This window comes from Carassius carassius, chromosome 38 (assembly GCF_963082965.1).
Source record: "Carassius carassius chromosome 38, fCarCar2.1, whole genome shotgun sequence".
NCBI lineage: Eukaryota > Metazoa > Chordata > Actinopteri > Cypriniformes > Cyprinidae > Carassius > Carassius carassius.
The window spans coordinates 25,347,242-25,367,880 of NC_081792.1; the positions used below are offsets into that span (position 1 = coordinate 25,347,242).

Below are 20,639 nucleotides of genomic sequence, written 5' to 3' on the forward strand. Positions count from 1 at the left end.
TAGAATTTATCTTAATTAAAATTTTTAAGAAAGACTCGTTTTTATTGGTGCGTTGGCCTATTTATAGGCTAAATGAGTCTATACCTAGGGCTATTTAGAGTTCTGAGATGTTACGATGTCACAGAGGACTTATTTTATTTCTTTGTTCAAACCTCCGAGTGGCCTATTACGTTAGTCATGTATAAATTATGTTAAAACATGTATAAATGACTCATTCTTGACAAAAGGCAAAAGAGCTGTGTGCGTGCATACATTTGAATAATGTCGGGCTGTAAACGGGTTCGGGCTTTTAAAAAGCTGTCAATCAAAATGTACTTGTCTGACTCAGGCCGAAAAATCTGTCGGGCTCGGGTCCTGTCGGGCCTAACTTTTAAGGCCCGATTACAGCTCTATTCTAGTGTCCGATTTACAAACGCCGTGGGCGCACCGCTTCACCATCTTGCTTGGAGTCAAAGTTTGTCGGAACTGCCTCACATAGTAACGGTTGCTATGATGTGTGATTGGACAATGGCCGTTTTGGGGGAGGGGCCGCCGAAAGGCTAATTATGCTAGTCTTTACTACACAATTCTGTTTCCTTTAGTAGACTAACGTACATTCTGTTTAACCACGAAAAATAAGATAACAAATGAACATGAGTGTAACCGTAACCATAACCGTCTATTAACACCTCAAAATGTGCAGATAATGAAAAATATATGTAAATATGACATAATACATTCAGGGACGTTATATTAAAAGTACCTCTTCTGTTCAGTAACGTAAATTAAGCCGTTAAGACCTCCATGTCTGAGGCGAAAACCACGTCCGCGCTTTTAAAAAAAAATATAACATTAAGCTCCTTTGTTTCCGCCTTTCATAAAACCTTCCGCTTTTCATACAACCGGGTAAACAATAAACGATAACTTTACATTTTGAATATTTACTTACCATAATATCTTTCACTCGCTTCTTTCACGCTATGAAAATGGCGGCTGCTCGCACTGGAGACGTACGATCTTAACATGACGGTAGAAAAAACAACCCAGTGTTTTTTAGAGTGAATAAGCTACTTGAGATTTCGTTTTCATTTATTGTACTTAAATACATTAAATACAAGTAAATTCAAATGGAACTGCCTAAGTAGAAATTAAAGTTAAAACTCATAAGTACATTTGAACCATTTGTTATGTTTACAAGGATTCTTTAAGTAAATATCAATGTTATGATCCCATATTTCCCATCATGCAATCGGGCATGAATATTTAAAAATGTACGGTACACTGTTTTATGGATGCTTTTGTAGTTAGTTGTAATCATGTCTGGCAACTTGAAAATGTTTTATTGGACGTCTATAGAAATTAAATCAAAATGTAATGATCTACATTTCACAGATTTAACTGTACACTAATTATATAAAACTATACTGTCAGTACACCATATACAACTGGACTAAATATATGTATTTATTTGCATTTAAAGAGATGGCAAAAAGATTGGTATGAATAGATTTCTTATCCTGTGCCCTTCTAGTAAAATTCTGTCTCCCTCTAGTTGACAACAATAATAAATCTTCTTCTTTCAGTTGAAATGGATTAGTTTAGAATTTGAATCATAAATTCATTACAGAGTAAATTCACCTTTGGTGCTTTGACCCTTAAAAACTAAATATCAATATTCAGGGCACCAAGACACTGTCTATTAAACAATGCTACTATCTCTGTAAAAAGTAAAAAAAAAAGGCTGCACAAGACTGAAAGAACAAATAATCTAAATAAATAGACTTAAATATGGTTGCTCATAATCCCTGGGGCACTACACATGTTTGTCACAGTTTGACTTTGGCAAGTGTACAATCTGATGCATATCAATAAAAGTTGACACATCATAGAGCTAGACTATGTCTGGCAAAACTAAATAAACTCACTTCTGCCTAAAATTAAATCCATAATATGATGCTGAGTGGAGAAACTGTACAAATCTGCAAGCTATTTTTTTTCCTCTACTGTTAAAGCTTTGACAACAACCATAAAAAACTTGTGTCATTATTTTTTTATTAAATGTTACACATACCTTACATCTCAGCATATGAGCTTTTATTATAATGAATAACATCACAAATTTTATAGTGTATTCAAAAACCTTTAATATTTAATTTGCTGTTTATTTAAATGAGTTTCTAAACCAGAGGTGGATGGAAGATGTTTTTCAAAGTTTATCACAGTAGATAATTCTGTCCAGCTCATTTTATTTTTAAATTTTTTTTAAATTATATTATTGTTTGTTATGATGTATTAATAACACTGCTAAACTTTTATTTCCAAATTAAATGCACCTTGTGACATTATTGAAATCAATCATCAGCGTCACCTGCGACCTCCACTGGTGAGTGTGTGTGTGTATTCATTCCACTTTAAACTGCTACAATGTAAAAAAAATAAAAAATAAAATAACACTTCTTAGTGAGTTTACTGTATCGGTTCATTTCACGGATTTCTTGAATGTTACTGTAGTTAGTCAAAGTATTAAGCAGACAAATAGTCAGTGTTGGGAACGTTACTTTAAAAAAAGTAATTAGTTATAGTTACTCACTACTTGTTTCAAAAAGTAACTGAGTTAGTAACTGAATTACTCTATAATAAAAGTAACTCGTTACCAGGGAAAGTAACTATTTGCGTTACTGTAAAAAAAAAAGTTGCTATATGTCAAAGTATTTTTTTTTAGCATTTTTCACAAGTAAGTTGAAATAAGTAGAACAGACAGGTGTTCGTACATAACTTTCGAGATTTATTGCACGTCAACAGACAGCAAGAGTTTTATCCTGCACTCTTTGTAAGAAAAGTGTTTTTGGCCACTAGCTTTGTAGATGCGTGTGTCACACATTACATGCACGTTCTTGCCTTTGACTACAATGAATTTGAAGTAGTGCTTATATCTCCACCTTGAAAATGCCAACTTTTCATCGGATTGCTCCTGACTCGCCATTTCTCCTGCTGCTGCGAATCTCTGTAGCTGTTGCGTGTGTGTGACTGTGTGTTTGGCGCCGCTGGTGCGTGTGTGTAAAAACACTGGCTCTGATTGGCTACCATGAAACACATGACTCTGCCTTAGCCAATCATAATCGCTTATCTCGTTATTAACCCTCCTGCTCACTCGCTGTGTGAGCCAGGGGTGCGTTCGGATTGCATTTTAAATCAATGCATAGTAACGCACCGCATTTAACGTTCAGTAACGTTAACGGCGTTGTAACGACGGGAAAAGTAATTAGTTAGATTACCCCGTTACTGAAAAAATAACGTCGTTACCTAACGCCGTTCTTTTAAACGCCGTTATTCCAAACACTGCAAATAGTGTCATATAAGTACAGCTAAACTGTACAATTGATCATTGTCTGGAAACTGGTTTACTCTATACTGTATCTGTATAGTTTCATGTCTGTCTATCACATCTCACTCTGACACACTGTTGATTATCAGCTGTTTTCACAGCAGCCTCTACTCTGCCCGAGTCCACCAGAGAGACAGAAACATGTAAGAATATTACTTTGCTCACGACACAATATTAAATCTATGTTAGATTTTAAATAAAAAAATTATTATTAGACATTTAAAAGACAATAGATATTACATAATAGTGATATAATCGAGACATAATGCAGCAGTTCAGTTTGTACTTCCTCATACTGTTCACACTCACTCTGAAGGTTGTTCATTCACTCACTACACACAACTGCTAATTTGAATATATATATATATATATATATATATATATATATATATATATATATATATATATATATATATATATATATATATATATATACATACAGTACAGACCAAAAGTTTGGACACACCTTCTCATTCACAGAGTTTTCTTTATTTTCTTGAATATGAAAATTGTAGATTCACACTGAAGGCATCAAAACTATGAATTAACACATGTGGAATTATATATGGAATTATATACATAATAAAAAAGTGTGAAACAACTGAAAATATGTCATATTGTAGGTTCTTCAAAGTAGCCACCTTTTGCTTTGATTACTGCTTTGCACACTCTTGGCATTCTCTTGATGAGCTTCAAGAGGTAGTCACCTGAAATGGTCTTCCAACAGTCTTGAAGGAGTTCCCCGAACCCCCAAACTCCATGGGGGCTTTCATGTGTCTTGCACTGAGGAGAGGCTTCCTTCGGGCCACTGCCATAAAGCCCTGACTGGTGGAGGGCTGCAGTGATGGTTGACTTTCTACAACTTTCTCCCATCTCCCGACTGCATCTCTGGAGCTCAGCCAGAGTTATCTTTGGGTTCTTCTTTACCTCTCTCACCAAGGCTCTTCTCCACCGATAGCTCAGTTTGGCCAGACGGCCAGCTCTAGGAAGGGTTCTGGTCCACATACACACACACACACAAAAATACTTTCTTTCATGATTGTCATGTGGTACAGTATATTTAAAATTTAATGAATAATAATACAAATTCTGTTTCTGTTTCATTCAGTTGCCGAACACACATGGCTTTTAACATACAAATTCTAACAATAATGTCACAGTGTCCTACTGGTTTTATTAATTTCTTTGTTTGTTCTTGTTTTATGAACATTGACCATCTGAACTGCTTGAGTTTACATCTGTGTGTATGAAATAAGTATGAAAAGTTGCCAGCTGTTCTGTATAATATCCAATCTTCCTGTATACAAGGCCTCAAGGAAGTGATCAATCTATATGAAATGCTGTTTGTCCAGTATTCGCAGACATATTCTGTATGACCACCTAGACCGGGGTGTCAAACTCAATTCCTGGAGGGCCAGAGTCCTGCAGAGTTTAGATTCAACCCTAATTAAACAAACATGTTCCAACTAATCAAGTCCTTCAGGGTTATTTGAAAACAACAGAGTAGGCCGATGTGTGTTAGAGCAGGGTTGGGACAAAATTCCAGGAATTGAGTTTGACACCTCTGACCAAGACCATATGAACAACAAATTCTTAACTGATAATAAACCATTCTTTTCACATTGTTTGAATTTTGAACGTAAGTCCTCCTGGTCACTCTTGCTTCAGTGTGCGGGACTCTCAGCCACTTCCACGGTCCACGGTCCTGCAAATCAGTTTTGGGGAATGCACACAGTGTAATTATTGGTCATTAGCACAACATCCAACTAGGCAAGAAAACATTCAGTCTACCCGAAAGGAAGACATCCTTCACTCTTGTAAGTGTGGAGGAAATGCTATTTTCATCGTAAATATTATTATTATTAAATGTATTATTTACTTCACTGTACTTAAGAGTGTACTTTAGACTGTCTCTGAGTGTTTCAGTTTGCTTCAGTATGCTTGAGATTTCTATGAGCTTAGAGATAACAGGAAATCTATTTATGTGTGTGTGTGTGTGTGTGTGTGTGTGTGTTTGTCTGTGTGCCAGACAAGTGTGAGATGTGAAATGCTATTTTATACCTAGCTTCTTAAAAAATAATTAGCATTAAATGCTTAGAAACACATCTAGGGGACTTTGTTAAATATATTAAATGGACACATATGTTGAATATGCATTATGACAGGATGAGAGGGAAACATCCAGGTTTGATTAGGATATAAATTTCAAAGTCAGAGTGTTATTCAGGGATGCGCTCTGCAACAATGACTGTAATGACTTTATGACTGTCACCTTTCTTGCAAGAAAACAAATATTCAAAAGACTTTTGTCTGATACCTTTATTTTAAAATAAAGAAATAGAAAATTAATACGACAGTAAATTAATTTTGTTAAATAGAGTAAAGAAAAAAAATCATATTTTCTTCTTAAAGTTGACCTCATTATTGAAGCACAAAATTCAGACACCAAAAGCCATGAAAAACATACATTTTCATTAATTCAACTTACATAAAAATAACATTAAGTGCCATTGTTTAAAAAAATGATTTATTGATTGATGTTTCACAAACATTCAGTTGTTATGCTTTAAATTTTATGCAATTTTATGCACTTTCTTTTTTTATCATCATAGGTTAGATGTGTACACACACTGCTAAAACACATTTATGTTCAAACAACATGTAAAAGTGAAATTAGCATCCGGTTACCCCTTTAAAGTTGTTGCTGTTTGCATTTTTTTTAATACATCGATAAAATTAGAAAGTGTATGTGTTGACTTTGTTGTATTTCATTTGAAGATCTAAAATTATTTAATATAAAATATTTATTTATTCTTTTATACAATTAATTTAAAGGACCAACCCAGGACCAAATTTGTTTGTATATACATACATTTTTATCATTTCAGAATGTTAAGTTTTACTTCTGTAGTTATTTTGGTGAAAGTAACTCAAAAGTAATACAGGAGTCGTGTAACACATTCCAATTCCGAGACTACCTTACCTTAGAGTAATATTGTAAGGTAAGAAATTACTTTTAAATGACAGTAACAAGTAATTTATAATGTATTACAGTTTGGAAGTAACTTGCACAACACTGGTGTTAGACAGATTACTACAGTTTAGAAGTCAGAGGTCAGAAAAAGATTTATTGCCAAGTTTGTATGTTTACACACACAATGAATTTGACTTGGGGACAGGTGCTTCCAGTGCAAAAGACAGTACACACATAGTGCAGACATATAGGGATTACACAGTAGAAATTAAATACAATACTAATATAAGAAAAATGGAAAATTAAATAATGCACTATATACAGAAGTAGAAATATATAGAAAGAAACTATTGTTTAAATGAATGTACAGATATGTTATTTGCAAGTGCACTGTTTGTGTAGTTTACAAAACATTTTAATTGTTCAGGCTGAAAATAGCCTGAATGCGACAAAAAACTGTTTTTGTGCCTGGCTGTTCATGTCTGGCTGTTCTGGTGGTCAGTGAACCAGAAGGCAACAGTTCGAAAATTAAAGTGGGCTGGGTGTGTGGGTTCCAAAGTGTTTTTCTTAGCTTTTTTTTTTATCACTCTGGAGGTGTAAAGTTGTGATCTTGGAGGTTGGGAATGGTGGAAATGATAATCTTCTCAGAAGTCCTTACCCTCCGTTGTAGTCTTTTGATGTCTGATTTGGTACTGTAGCTGTGGTGACTGCACACCAGACAGTCAGCTCTTTAGCCTGCTGTCTGTAAGCAGACTAGTCTCCATTGTGTATGAGGCCAGCAATGAGTTCAATGATGTCTCTCAGATAGGTCAATACCAATCTCTCAAATGACTTCATGACCAGAGACGTGAGAGTGACAGGTCTGTAAAAGTCCAGTGATTTTTTTTTTTTTGGGGACCGGAATGACAGTGAAGCATTTAAAGCAGCAGGGAACTTCACACAGCTTCAATGATCTGTTGAAGATCTGCATAAAGATGAGGGGCCGTTTGGTTAGCAAAGGCTTGTAAACAAGAAGGCTTGTAAATCATGCTATCCTTCATTAGTCCATCTTTTAACAGTCTTTAATACAGGTTTAGCTGATTTGATTTTCTGCCTGTAGGTTGGTATGAAATGAACTAGATAGTGATCAGAGAGTTCCAAAGCATCATTTATTGTGATGTAACAGTGATCCAGTGATATTACTGTCTCTAACGGGACATGTAACGTGCTGTCTCTATTTTTTTTCAGTTCACAGGAAAGATCTGCTTTGTTAAAATCTCCAAGAATTATTAACAGAGAGTCTGAGTACCTTTTCTCCATTTCAGTTATTTGTTCAGCCAGCTGTTGCAGCAATGTACACATTCACAAGAATGAACAAGGAAAAGGTGTGTAGAAATAGTAGAAACAGGCCTACATTTAAGAAGAGTGCATCCAAATTAGGACTGCATATCTTTTTCAGCGTTATTACATCTGAAAACCAACTTTTGTTGATGAAGAAACACTATCCACTACCTCTCATTTCCCCCGTTAACTAAGCGATGCATTCCGCTCTGAACAGCTGGAAGTCTGTCAGATGAAGCACGTTATCTGGAATGGCTTCACTCAGCCAGGTTTCAGTGGAGCAAAATGCAGCAGAGTTTGAAAAGTCCTTGTTGATAAAGTTGAAGTTGTTCATTTGTTTTGCTAAGAAAGAAATGGACATTCACAAGATGAATGCTTGAGCTTCCCTCTTCTACATCTGTACACATGTTTGAATAGCACCGCAGCACCTCTGGAAAAATATTGTCTGGGATGTGTTGCTTAATGTTAAGGTAAATAGATGCATTCACTTTTTCCTTTTTGTTGGCAGTATATTCTTGAAAGACGAATAAACCACCCATTCACAACAAGTGGGTAAAACGTTTTCTTAAGAAATTTTTTTTTCAAAGTTTGGAGACCATTCCTTTCTTATTTTGAGAAAAGAGAGTTTTGTTCCAAAGCATATTATATAAATTATTCAGTGATTTGTTCATGAATTCTGTTACACCGGTAAAATTAATGGTGGAATTTGTAAATCTAAGTCAGAACTATAGGGCTGCACGATATATTAAAATTCTAAAAATATTGCAATTGTAAATACCACGATATAAATATTAAAACTGTTTGCCTTATTCGAATAATTTTAATAATAGGCAACTTCAATCGAAACGTTTCCAAAGGTCAAAGTTTTAGGTCGACTCATATAGCAGAGAATTACTTGAGATTAAAACAAGTTAAGTGCAATAAGTTGCAGAAAACAACTCATTGCCATCTCGTCTTGGTGTCTGACACACCTGAAGCGTGCGCACAAGCTGTATCTCGCACAGAGGGTCCCTCTCAAACAGAAGGCTGCATCCTAATGAGGCTGCATCCTTCTTAGTTCAGTACTTCAGAGGCTTGTAGGCTAGAGTCCTCCTCAGCATTAAATGCTAGAATGAGACTCTCTAGTAAGTGCATGTGGCTATGTCATATATGCTTCGCACCTTCATGTCATGGCACAAAAACACCGATACTAATACTTAGTTTTGGAAAAATCTTTTTTCTTTAATATAACAGCACTAGTTAGAACTTAATTAAACTTATGACCCGACATCTGAAAAGCATTGTTTAGTGTCAAGTTTCAGTTAGGCTAGTTACAGTGAGTGCACATAACTGTAACTATAATAATCATGTTCATCTTCATAAAACAGATTGCACAAAGCTTTCAGTTTCCTGTGGTCTGATGAGTTACTTCCTAATTCACCCATCGTGTGTGTCTCGTCTCTATTCTCACTCTCGCTGTAATGGAGTTGTTCATCTTCATAGTGTTTCAGCTCCTGACGGAGGTTCAGTCTTACAGTAAGTGATCTCTGGTGTTTAATGTTCAGTAAAAATTGTATGTTTACATTTGTAGTCAACAAAGTGTCTTTGTCTAATATTTTTCTACATGTCAATAGTGCTCCATGTGAACCTAACTGACAATTGTTTAGTCGTAGAAAATTTTGTATTTAATCAGCAGTTGTCTTATTCAGATTTAGAACCCAAATATATATGATCAATATCAGAATGTTTTTGCACACAAAGACCATGAGCAGATGTAATACACTATAAACAAAATGGGGCTAAATGTAGCACTAGTAGTTCATTGGCTTGTAATCACAGGGGAACCACTTGCTATATAGGTGATTTAAAGATGCTACAGTGGCTTTGTCAAATGGTGTTATGTAGAACCATAAGAGGAACCCCATTCTACTTATTATAATAATAATAATGTATGATTTTCTGAGGCATAACGTCTTCTGTGTGGGAACTTGGAATATTTCCTTATTGGGGGTTAACCACCTCAAATAACCACTGAAGAACCCTTTTTTGTGTGTTGTTTCAGAATCTCCTACTGTAAAAGTATCTCCAGATGTCATAAGAGAGTCCAGCTCAGTGAAGATGAGCTGTGAGACTCCAGCAGATGTTAGAGCGAGTCAGTGTTATTTCACCATAAACAGAGAAGAGAGGAATATAAAAGTCAATTCATCATGTCAGCTTGAGCTCACTGGTGCTGAAGTGCTCAGATGGGCAGGTGTAAAATCACCTGGATCAATCTACATTATCTGTTACTACACAATAAATGAACGAGGCATCAATAAACCATCATCTCATTCTCCTCCCGCCACAGTGACGGTTCTAGGTAAGATATTTCACTGCTGTTCTTCTGTCTTAGAAACTTTTACTGCTGTGTTAAAGTGAAATAAAGTGCCATTACCATGCCATTTCCAATATTGCCTTTCATGCAGAGTAATGTGTTTATGAATGTAAATGATCTGCAAAGTTGAAAGTGCACGATAAATGAAGTTATTTGCTGTGTCCGAATCTCATACTTCCCTACTGTATAGTATGCGCAAAAAACAGTATGTGAGGTGAGAAGTATGTCTGAATTCATAGTATACAAAAACAGCAGGCAAAAGTACCTGGATGACCTACTTCTTCCACCTAGATTATGAAGTGTGCATTTGATGGACACTTTACAATCCCATGAGGCCACGGGACAGTAACAACATGGCAGATGTAGTACTGTACGTATGAATTTCATTCATACTACCCATATTCATACTATATTACGGTCATGAAGTAAATTGAAATTCAAATGTAGTACCTACTTCTGCACAATTTCGGACACACTGACTGAATCTTAAATCTGCTTAAAACAAATCATTTGAGAATCGTTGGAAAATGAGGTGATATCGCATATACATATTTTTTTGACCTTGCATGCATGTAACCCTATTGTAGGAGACTGCCGAACAATATTAGGAACCTTAAAAATGGCATAATAGGAGCACTTTAATAGCTGCAGATTATTTCTCTTCAGATTCACTTCAGAAACCCTTCATCAGTGTTAGTGATGACCAGCTCAGCATATCATGTGAAATACCACTTTCAGTCAGAGCTGATTTCATCTGTAGTCTCTACACTGAGGATGATGTTCTTCTGGATCACCGTGTCTCTCACTGGAGTCAGTCTGGAAAGAATCTTTGTATGTTTTATTTAAGTCGTAGTGAACTCTTCACACAATCAGTGAACAGCAGACAGCTGAGCTGTGTTTATTCACTCAAGACTGAACCTGAGATCAGATCACCACACAGTGACACATACACCTTCAGAGGTGAGTTATCACTATTATGATTTTTTACATGAGCACATTTAATGATTAGCGATGCCTGTATAATTATTTAGCCAGTATGATTTATTATGTAGGCAAGTAATGTCAAAGTACGTTTAAGGCAAGTCATGTCATTCGGCAGACATCTTTGAACAACCCCTCTAAAAAACATCAAATTCTCCAAAACTCACCAAGCTTACAAATAAATTTCATATTTGAAATCACCAACAAGTACCTCATAAATTTATTTTGCTCATATAGCATTAAAAAAGCTTATTTTTCAGGCTACACCAGCCATATGTGTAGACCTAAGCGTGTCTCCAGAATTGTGACAGTTTCTATAGCAACCGGACTTCTAACGGCTGCTGCAGTGACACGATAACTTTACCAACTAGTGATTGGCTCTTTTACTCAGAAGGTGGGGCTTCCTTTGATAGAGAGGCCATAATGCGTATTGGATCTTTCCCCATTCAAAACCAGTTGAAAGGGTCTTTATGTAAAAAGAATTAATCTAGACTTTTTGTACAGTGATAGTATCATTCTATTTTTCTCATATTGGTTTTGTTGTTGTTGTTTTGAGTTACTTACTTGACTTTTTTATTGCTGAATCATTTTTTTTATACTAACAGAAATTATAGAATACCCAAGATGTGTCACTTTGGAAAGTGAACAATCTGATGCATATCAATAAAAGTTGACATATCAGAGAGTCAGACTATGTCCAAAAAGGTCTACAGAAACTCATGTCTGCCTAAAATGAACTCCATAATATTATGGTGAAAAGAGAAAATGTTAAAATCTGCAAGTTATTTTAATTTTAATATGTTCTTTGTAAATTCGTATTGGGTTATTCTGTTCTGCCTTATCTCCTGGGTTTTACAGGAATTAATAAACTAGTGTTAAAGTCAGAAGTATTTTCATTAAAAGTATCCTTTAGAAATTTGCTCTAGTTAAACTAATATATACCTCATTGATTATGATTTGATTAATTAAAACAATGGCAATAAAATGAACAGGATTCAAATAAAGAGCCAGTGATTGACAATTAGTTTACACGAGTGTATCAACCAACTTCTGAAGTGTTAATATTATATTACAGATCAACAAAACATCACTGAACTCATCAAGTCTAGGCTAATATGTATTTTTGTGTTGTCGTTTCTCCTTCAAAGTGACAGAATTAAAAAGGACTGAAAGGAGAGGTTTGCAGTATGAAGAGTCACTTGCTTCTAATCTGCCATCTCTATATGAACCCAGAATATTTGTTCTTTTTTTGTTCATTAGATCTTCCTCAGGCCAAGTTGAGAGTGTCTGCTTCAGTTATTCTGGAAACAGACACAGTTGAGCTGAGCTGTGAGAATACTGAAGATCTGAAGATGGAGAAGTGTTACTTCAACATAAATGGAAGAGAAAGTAACTCAAAAGTGAGCTCATCATGTCAGCTCTCACTCACTGGATCTCAGATCAGTGTTTGGTCTGGAGGTCAGAGTTCATCTGTGAGAATAAGCTGCTTCTACACTGTGATGAAGAAACAAGTTCAAAAACCGTCTGCTCACTCTGATCCAGTGACAGTAATAGTCCAGAGTGAGTTTTTTATTTTGTGAAGTAGTATGTGTGAGATGATGTCAAGTTACATCACGACTTTGTGACATATGCTATGTTTTGATCTGTAAATTCAACAAACTTTGCTTTAAAATGTACAAATAATGTAAATGACTCCCTGTAATTCTGATAAATTGTCTCTGCAGTTTCAACATCAACCACCACTGAACATATGACTACAACAACAGCCACGACAACCTGTGAGTAAATGAGTTTGCAAATCAGTTATTCTTCCTCTATTCTGAATTTCCTAATTAAAAACGACAATCATTTTGTCAAGCTCATTATTATTTTTTTTTTCATCTTTTCATCTTTTCATCAGCGCGAGCTGTAATGTCCACTTCTGAATCCACAGCAACATACAGTAAAACTAGTAAGTAACTTATAACACATATATAATGTTTTATATATGTATATATATAAATATATATATATATATATATATATATATATATATATATATATATATATATATATATATATATATATATATTTGCAGACCTCCAGTCCATGACAATCCTCCCAACAAGCACAACAAAGGAAACCATTAGTAAGTTCATCCACTCTTCCTCAATGTAAAAGTCACTTTGTAGAATTAATATGTTGGAATGATACATTTGACAAATAACTGATGGCCAGGACTGTTTCAAGCTAACATATTCAAACACTTACACACTAAACATGAATATGTATCCTTAAGCGATCCAATAGTTATTAAAAGACATACACAATAAGTGATTATAACATGATAGTCAAATGTGTGGATTACATATAAATGAATATGGAGTGAAGCAATGGACTGATATTCATTTAGTCTTTTTGAGTTCATTTTGGTCCATATATATGTAAAAAAAGACAGTTTCTGTGTCATTATCTGACAAAGATTTCTGTGGAGACCAGAGGTTAAAAGGCCCCCCTTAGGAATTTCAGTCTGGTTCTGCTGGGTGGGGGAAGTGTTTAAGGATCTTGTGTATAACTCTCATGGGTTTACATGTGATGTCCGGCGTTGCTTCTCAATTACTTGCCCCAAATTTGACAATCTCTTCTCTGAATTGAAATTGTCAATAATTGTTCTAGTGGTGTTATGTTGAAAGCTGTTCTGTGAAAGAGTTGGTTGGTTGGTTAACTTGTTTCTGACTTGTGGCACTAGAACTGATTTATGACCTCCGGTTGCCTTCCTGAGGAATTTGGCTCATGTTTCAACCACAGTTCTGATCGGCTCTTTAATTTGTCTGATTCGGGTCAGATCTGCTACAGTCATATTGAATATTATGTGCTCTAGTTAAACTAATAAATACCTTATTGGTTATGATATATATATATACAGTGTTGGGAAGGTTACTTTGGAAATGTAATAGGTTACAGATTACAAGTTACCCTATTTAAAACGTAATAGTAGTGTAACTTTTTTAATTACTTTAATAAAGTAATGTAACTAATTACTTTTGAGTACATTTTGATTACTTTTATAAATTTCTAATGAATGTCAATTTGCAACTGTTAATCATCTTCAACCATTTTACACCATGCAGGTTTAACCTTAAAGTAGTGCTCAATACTGTCAGACTTTCATCATTCTTCATCACCTGAATTAAGATGATCACATCTGAACACATCCACCACACAATCAGACTTTAGTACTGCCTTTTACTTAGAGATTGATCTGAAGTTCAAAGCAGATTTAAAATCAAAAGAAATAGTTTATAGATACTGTTTTTGAAACCAAATTTTTGCATAACTACAGGCATCTAACTGCATCTAACAATGGTTTGGGGGAAAATAGTTAATAAAAAAATAAAAGCATATACATCAACTCAAAAACGGTTATCTAATAAGCATGTGTCCTAATTTGTGTACTAAACTCCTGAAACATTGGTGTCTTTTTGAAACACTGCTGTCTCTTTGTATATGATATGATGATAGTTTCTCAAAATAAGTAAAAAATGCTCATGAAGTGACTGTTCTAGAGATTAATTTCCATGAGGGGCGGACTGGGGAAAAAAATAGGCTGGGAAATCTCACACTCATACACCCACAACCCATTCTGAAACATGGACAACCCTATTTTTTTTTGGACCTGACATGAAAAAATGTGAATCCTTAGGTTGGGGGACTTGCAACCTAAGTAAGAGTTCTCTCCTGAACTGCCCCTTCACTTCCATTATCCACCCATCTCTCTCATGACTTTAATACTGAAGATTTTTATTTGACTTTTACCATGTTTTGTAAGTGCAATTTAGTTTTTTTGGCAAATGAATTACCACTTGTATTTATTTTTACTACAAATTCCATAGTTAAACCACGGTTAGTGCCATACCATAGGCTACATTAATTTTCCTAAGGGTTGTGTTTTTGTATGCACTAGCTCCCCCTAAAACTATGATAAAATATGATGATTTGTCTGCTAACTTACTACTGTAACATTACAATAGATAATAATGACGTCGTTTATACAGTATTTTGAGTGATTGCGAGCAATGTGCTGCTGCTGCTTGACTAAGTAAACAAAGACAAAACTACATTAGCATATTTACAGATGAAACTGACCTGCACCTGAAACCCTGAACAGAAGTGTCGCTTCTCTGCTCCAGCTGTGCGCTTAGACAGTTCACTCCGGTCTCTCTCTCTCGCATTGATTACTCGGAGTCTGATCCAAACCGTTCGGCGGAGGCGCGGAGAGCGCGCGAGCCCAACCATTGCCAGTCACGACTAACCGATTCATGATTTATTAGAGATTTAATTATCGAATGGCGGATTCGGAAATAATCGCTTTAGTATATTCGGCCTGCAATTATACAATAACAATATTAAAGTAGAAGGCCAAATCGTCTGCCAGGCCACCGGGAATAGTCCCGGTTCTCCCGATGTCCAGTCAGCGCCTGATTTCCACAGACACGCAGAACGTACAGGATTCATATTCAGTCTTTTTGCGGCTTAATATTCACAGACATCAGTCCATATCGGGTTTTGATTCAAGTGTACTGACCTACTTTTGATTTATTCGTCCAAAATGTGGCATATTGCGTCCGCGTTATAGGCCGAATTCCATTTTTATGACTGGATTCTACGAATGTGTTTTCCGCGTCTCGGAGATTATGGGCCATATGTCTTAGTGCAATTTGGGAAAGAAATAAGCTGTATGTGGATGTGTGTAAATATTCAAATGTAATCCTCTTTGTAATCGTTACAATTTTCATAAGTAACTGTAATTTAATTACTCATTTTTTCTTAGTAACTGTAACTGATTACTGTTACATTTATTTTGTAATTAAATTACGTAACGCCGTTACATGTAACTAGTTACTCCCCAACACTGTATATATATATATATTTAAACTATGCAATAAAATGAACAGGATTCAAATAAAGAGCCAGTGATTGACAATTAGTTTACATGAGTGTGTCAACCAACTGAAGTGTTAATATTATATTACAGATCTTTATATATTGTGAGACCAACTAATACCACAAAACATCACTGAACTCATCAAATCTCGGCTAATATGTATTTTTGTGCTGTTATTTTTCCAAGACAATGTCTTTTCATCAGCACTAGCTGTAATCTCCACTTCTGAAACCACAACACCATACAGTAAAACTAGTAAGTAACTTATAACACATTTTCTAGTTATTCTAGATTAAATTTGAGAAATGATTCCCTTTTAAATAGTGATTCCCCTTGCAATATGCTATTTTTATATTTGCAGACCCCCAGTCCATGACAATCCTCTCAGTATCAAATCTAGGCTAATATGTATTTTTGTGCTGTTGTTTTTCCTTCAGTAGAAAGTTTGCAAATAATGTAAATGACTCCCTGTAATTCTGATAAACTGTCTCTGCAGTTTTAACACCAACCACCACTGAACATACGACTACAACAACAGCCACGACAACCTGTGAGTAAATGAGTTGTCAAATCAGTTATTCTTCCTATATTCTGAATTTCCTTAAAAAATTAAAAAAAACGACAATTATTTATCAAGCTCAGTATTGTTTGTTGAACATTTACTATGTCACTGGAAATTTGACCATGTCTTTTCATCAGCACTAGCTGTAATCTCCACTTCTGAAACCACAACACCATACAGTAAAACTAAGTAACTTATAACACATTTTCTAGTTATTCTAGATTAAATTTGAGAAATGATTCCCTTTTAAATAGTGATTCCCCTTGCAATATGCTATTTTTATATTTGCAGACCCCCAGTCCATGACAATCCTCTCAACAAGCACAACAAAGGAAACCATTAGTAAGTTTATCCACTCTTCCAAAATGGTAAAAGTCACTTTGTAGAATTAATATGTTGGATTCAAAATTCATATTCAGAAAAAGAGCTGGGATCTATTTTCAAAGATTACATGGTCAGCAGTAACATCTCCAAAAAAGATGTGTAAAATCTTTATACAGCTCTCCCTGCAGTTTCAACAGCAGGACCCACTCAAAAATCTTCACAAATGGACACATGTGAGTAAAGATTAGTGTTCAATTAAAACATTTACTTGACAAAATAATGATTATTTCAAAGTGTTTTTTGCATCTAATATAGCTCATTATTCGACTATTTCAGCTTCAACAACAATGGCTGTCATTTTCACATCTGAAGACCCATTGTCCCACAGAACAGGCAACTTACTGCATCTTTTCTAAAAATCAGTAAAACAACATATAAGAAAAAAATCTGTCCCTTTTCATCAAATCACTGAAACCCTATACTTCAACACTTCACATTCCTTCCTAATGTTTATATTTAGGCCCAATATGATACACAGGTTTCCTGAGTGTTTTTCCTGTTGGGCTGATTTGACTTTTGCAAGAATTAGATGTTTTATTTCAAATGTATTTAAAATAAATAAAACAAATCTAGATGTCCTTACATATTCTCAGTTCGTTTGAGTAATACTTTAATTCTCAAGTGACTGATGCATATAGAAAACCAAAACATGGATGAACATGGATTAAAATGTTGGTATTGTTTTGACACAGTATGGGTTATAGTGCTGGTTTCCACTGGTGTTGCTGTCATTTTGTCTGGACTCACAGGATTTGCCAGTCTTTGCTGGTTTGCAAGTAAGTAAGGTTTGCAAATGTATGTTCTTTGTATGTTCTGTTGTGTACGTATATTTACTAAGCTTCATGCAGAATTTATCATTCAATCTAGAACTGACTATTGACATACTGTTTAATTCAGTAGCTCATTGTTTTCTAGGTAAAAAAAGAAGAAAACAGTAAGTTTTTGTTGTTGTTTGATTTTTGTTGTCTAGCTTAGGGTGACCATATGAGCCATTTTCCCAGGACGCCTCCTTGACAGATTTCTATATTGCCTAAAACATCCAAAAAAGTTTGACCAATAACATGCAGGTGTTACATAATTAACCAATAGTATCGTGTGAGAAGGTGAGATCTACAGAGACCAATCAATGCAATGCAAATACACGTACATGTTAGGTGTTTGTTCGTTCATTCAACTTGAAGCGTCGCTGTGCACCGATCATTGTATGACACCAAAGTACCAAGAGAGTGATTTGAATGCATAAGGAGCTGTCTGCTCTGCTCTCTATAGCTCTTATGAATGTCCTACAATGATCGATATGCACAGCACAAACAGACAAAATCTGGATATTTTAGGCAATATAAAAAACCTGGCAAGGACGCGTCCTGGGAAAATGGCTCATATGGTCACCCTAGTCTAGCTGTATGTGTAAATGTGAAATTAGCTTCTTATCTGATTTATTAATATATGATAAAATTTCATAAATATCAATATTTATTTATTTTTTGCAATAAAATGAGAACCAAAAAACTGAATGAGCCCATTCAAGAAACTGGTATGGTGAGTATCACCCTATTTATAATAATAAAAACATTTATAATAATCCATTAATAAGAATTGCTGAAAAGGGACTTGATCTTAACTATTGATTATGTTATTTAGAGTTGTTCTGGACCTGCAGAGACATATTCTCTGATCACTTCTGTACCAGCCATATCTCAGCCCATAGCTGTAGGTAAGAGAACATCATTCTCAGGAAATAGTCTAAGATAACTTCTCACTTAGTAACAGATGTCACGAAGTAAGCTAAATAAACCTGCTGAGTTAGAAACCCGTACAGCGACCACAGATTCTCAGAAACTGGAACCATTTCCCCTTTCAAGGTTTAGCATTAACCCTCATGCTGTTCCAAGCATATATGATTTTCTCCCTTGTGTGGAACACAAAATTTGCTATTTATAGGATGTATAAATAGATCCTATAAATGAAACCATAGGTTGCTGAATTGTCAGGCAATGATGTTGCAGGCAGTTTTTGTGCACAGAGGCACCTCACCAAACTGATTTCAGACAGGCTGTTCTGAGTCAACATAGTGGTTTAATGATTTACAACAAAATAAACTGAGCTTTGTTGGTAATATGCAAATATTTAATTAAGAAAATATTAATTTCTCTCTAGAAATAACATCAAAAGTGGAAAAAGGTGGTCAATATTTACTATTTTTTTTCTCTTGTTTTGGATGGTTTTCTATTGACTCTGTTTGACCCTCTTCTTCATGCTGTTCTTTCAAAGGCCTCAAACACCCAGAGTCACATCAGGACAGAACAGCAGTTCCCAAAGACACTGGCTCTTTCGTTACATCTGTAAATCCAATTTACCAGCCATCAGGTAATGAAATGTTTATTTTATTAAAGTAGTCATATATCATGAGGAATTGAATGTCTAGGCCTTCTATAAAAACACACTGTGGTTTCACAACTCAAAACTTCCTCTCTGGCCAAAAAGCTACGTTTTACATGCCCATGTTTAGGCACCGAACTGAGCTGATTCTGCTGTACAAATACACTAAAGCTTCATGAAAAAGAGCTTCATGAAGATTAAAACATTTCTAAAATCATTTGACTGGTTTAAATGCTATCATTACAGATGCTTTGGTCAATAAAAAATGTAAATGGAGAAATACAGAGGAAAATGAGGTATGTGTGAACAGTGTCATCCACCAAACCCACATAAGTAAATGAGACATGCACCATGAACAGAATACTAACACATTTCCTTCATGTGTCTTTTCTGTCTTTTTTACATTCTCCCTTAAGAATGTTTATCACCTATACTCCACAATCCCTGACAAACAAGCCCACTCAAACACAGGAGATCAAGTCTACAGTTTGGTGAAGATGTAATGATGAATCTCAAAACTTATTTCATCATGAATGTCTAGCTAAAGGGTCATGAGCTTCAGACATTGCTCAGAGGATCTTCTTTGTCAAGGTCCAAAAAAAAAAATCTTGAGGCTGAGCCAATAAATATAATGATGTTTTACTCATTTTCTGGAGTAAATTTCTAAACCATCTGAATTTCTGATCAACATATTTTGATACATACATACACACACACACACACACACACACACACACACACACACACACACACACACACACACACACACACACACACATAGTGTGTATACACAAGTGTATAAGTAGCCTAATAAGTGGTAAAACCCTTGACTTGGCAACCCAGAGTTTATGTCAAAGCAATCAATATGGCACACCAAAAGGGTCAGAATTACTTTATAGACGAATCACAATTACATCCAATACCAGAAGGTCACCAGAAGCCATATTCACAAAACATTTTATCTTACCACTAAGTTTTCTCCTAAATAGCAGTATAATTTCTAAGTTAAAGGGATAGTTCAACTAAAAATCTAAATTCTGTCATTAATTACTTACCCTCATGCCATTCCAAAGCCATAAGACCTTTGTTCATCTTTGGAACACAAATTAAGATCTTTTTTAATGAAATCCGAGAACTTAGCTACCATGTTCAAGGCCCAGAAAGGTAGTAAGGAACAAGGACATCAATAAAATAGTCCATGTGACATCAGTAGATCGGCTGTAATTTTATGAAGCTGCGAGAATACTTTTTGTGTGCAAAGAAAACAAAAATAACAACTTTATTCAACAATTTCTTCTCTTCCGTGTCAGTCTCCGCCATGCATTCACGTCAAGAGATATAGATCTTTGTCTTATTATAACTCAAAGTTTATAAATAGCACACTCAGTGAGTCAGAAA

General features: G+C 35.1%; 1 protein-coding gene across 1 annotated transcript in view; it reads left to right on the forward strand.

The window, feature by feature from the left end:
* The window catches only part of LOC132119633 (uncharacterized), a 151,197-nt gene extending 133,922 nt beyond the window's left edge, over positions 1-17,275 (forward strand). Inside the window, exons 4-8 of the mRNA XM_059529769.1 lie at positions 12,717-12,770; positions 16,121-16,171; positions 16,770-16,820; positions 16,979-17,035; positions 17,139-17,275. Of these exons, the coding sequence (XP_059385752.1) occupies positions 12,717-12,770; positions 16,121-16,171; positions 16,770-16,820; positions 16,979-17,035; positions 17,139-17,218 (293 nt within the window). The 3' untranslated portion in view covers positions 17,219-17,275. The remainder of the gene's footprint in view (positions 1-12,716; positions 12,771-16,120; positions 16,172-16,769; positions 16,821-16,978; positions 17,036-17,138) is intronic.
* Positions 17,276-20,639: the final 3,364 nt, after the last annotated feature.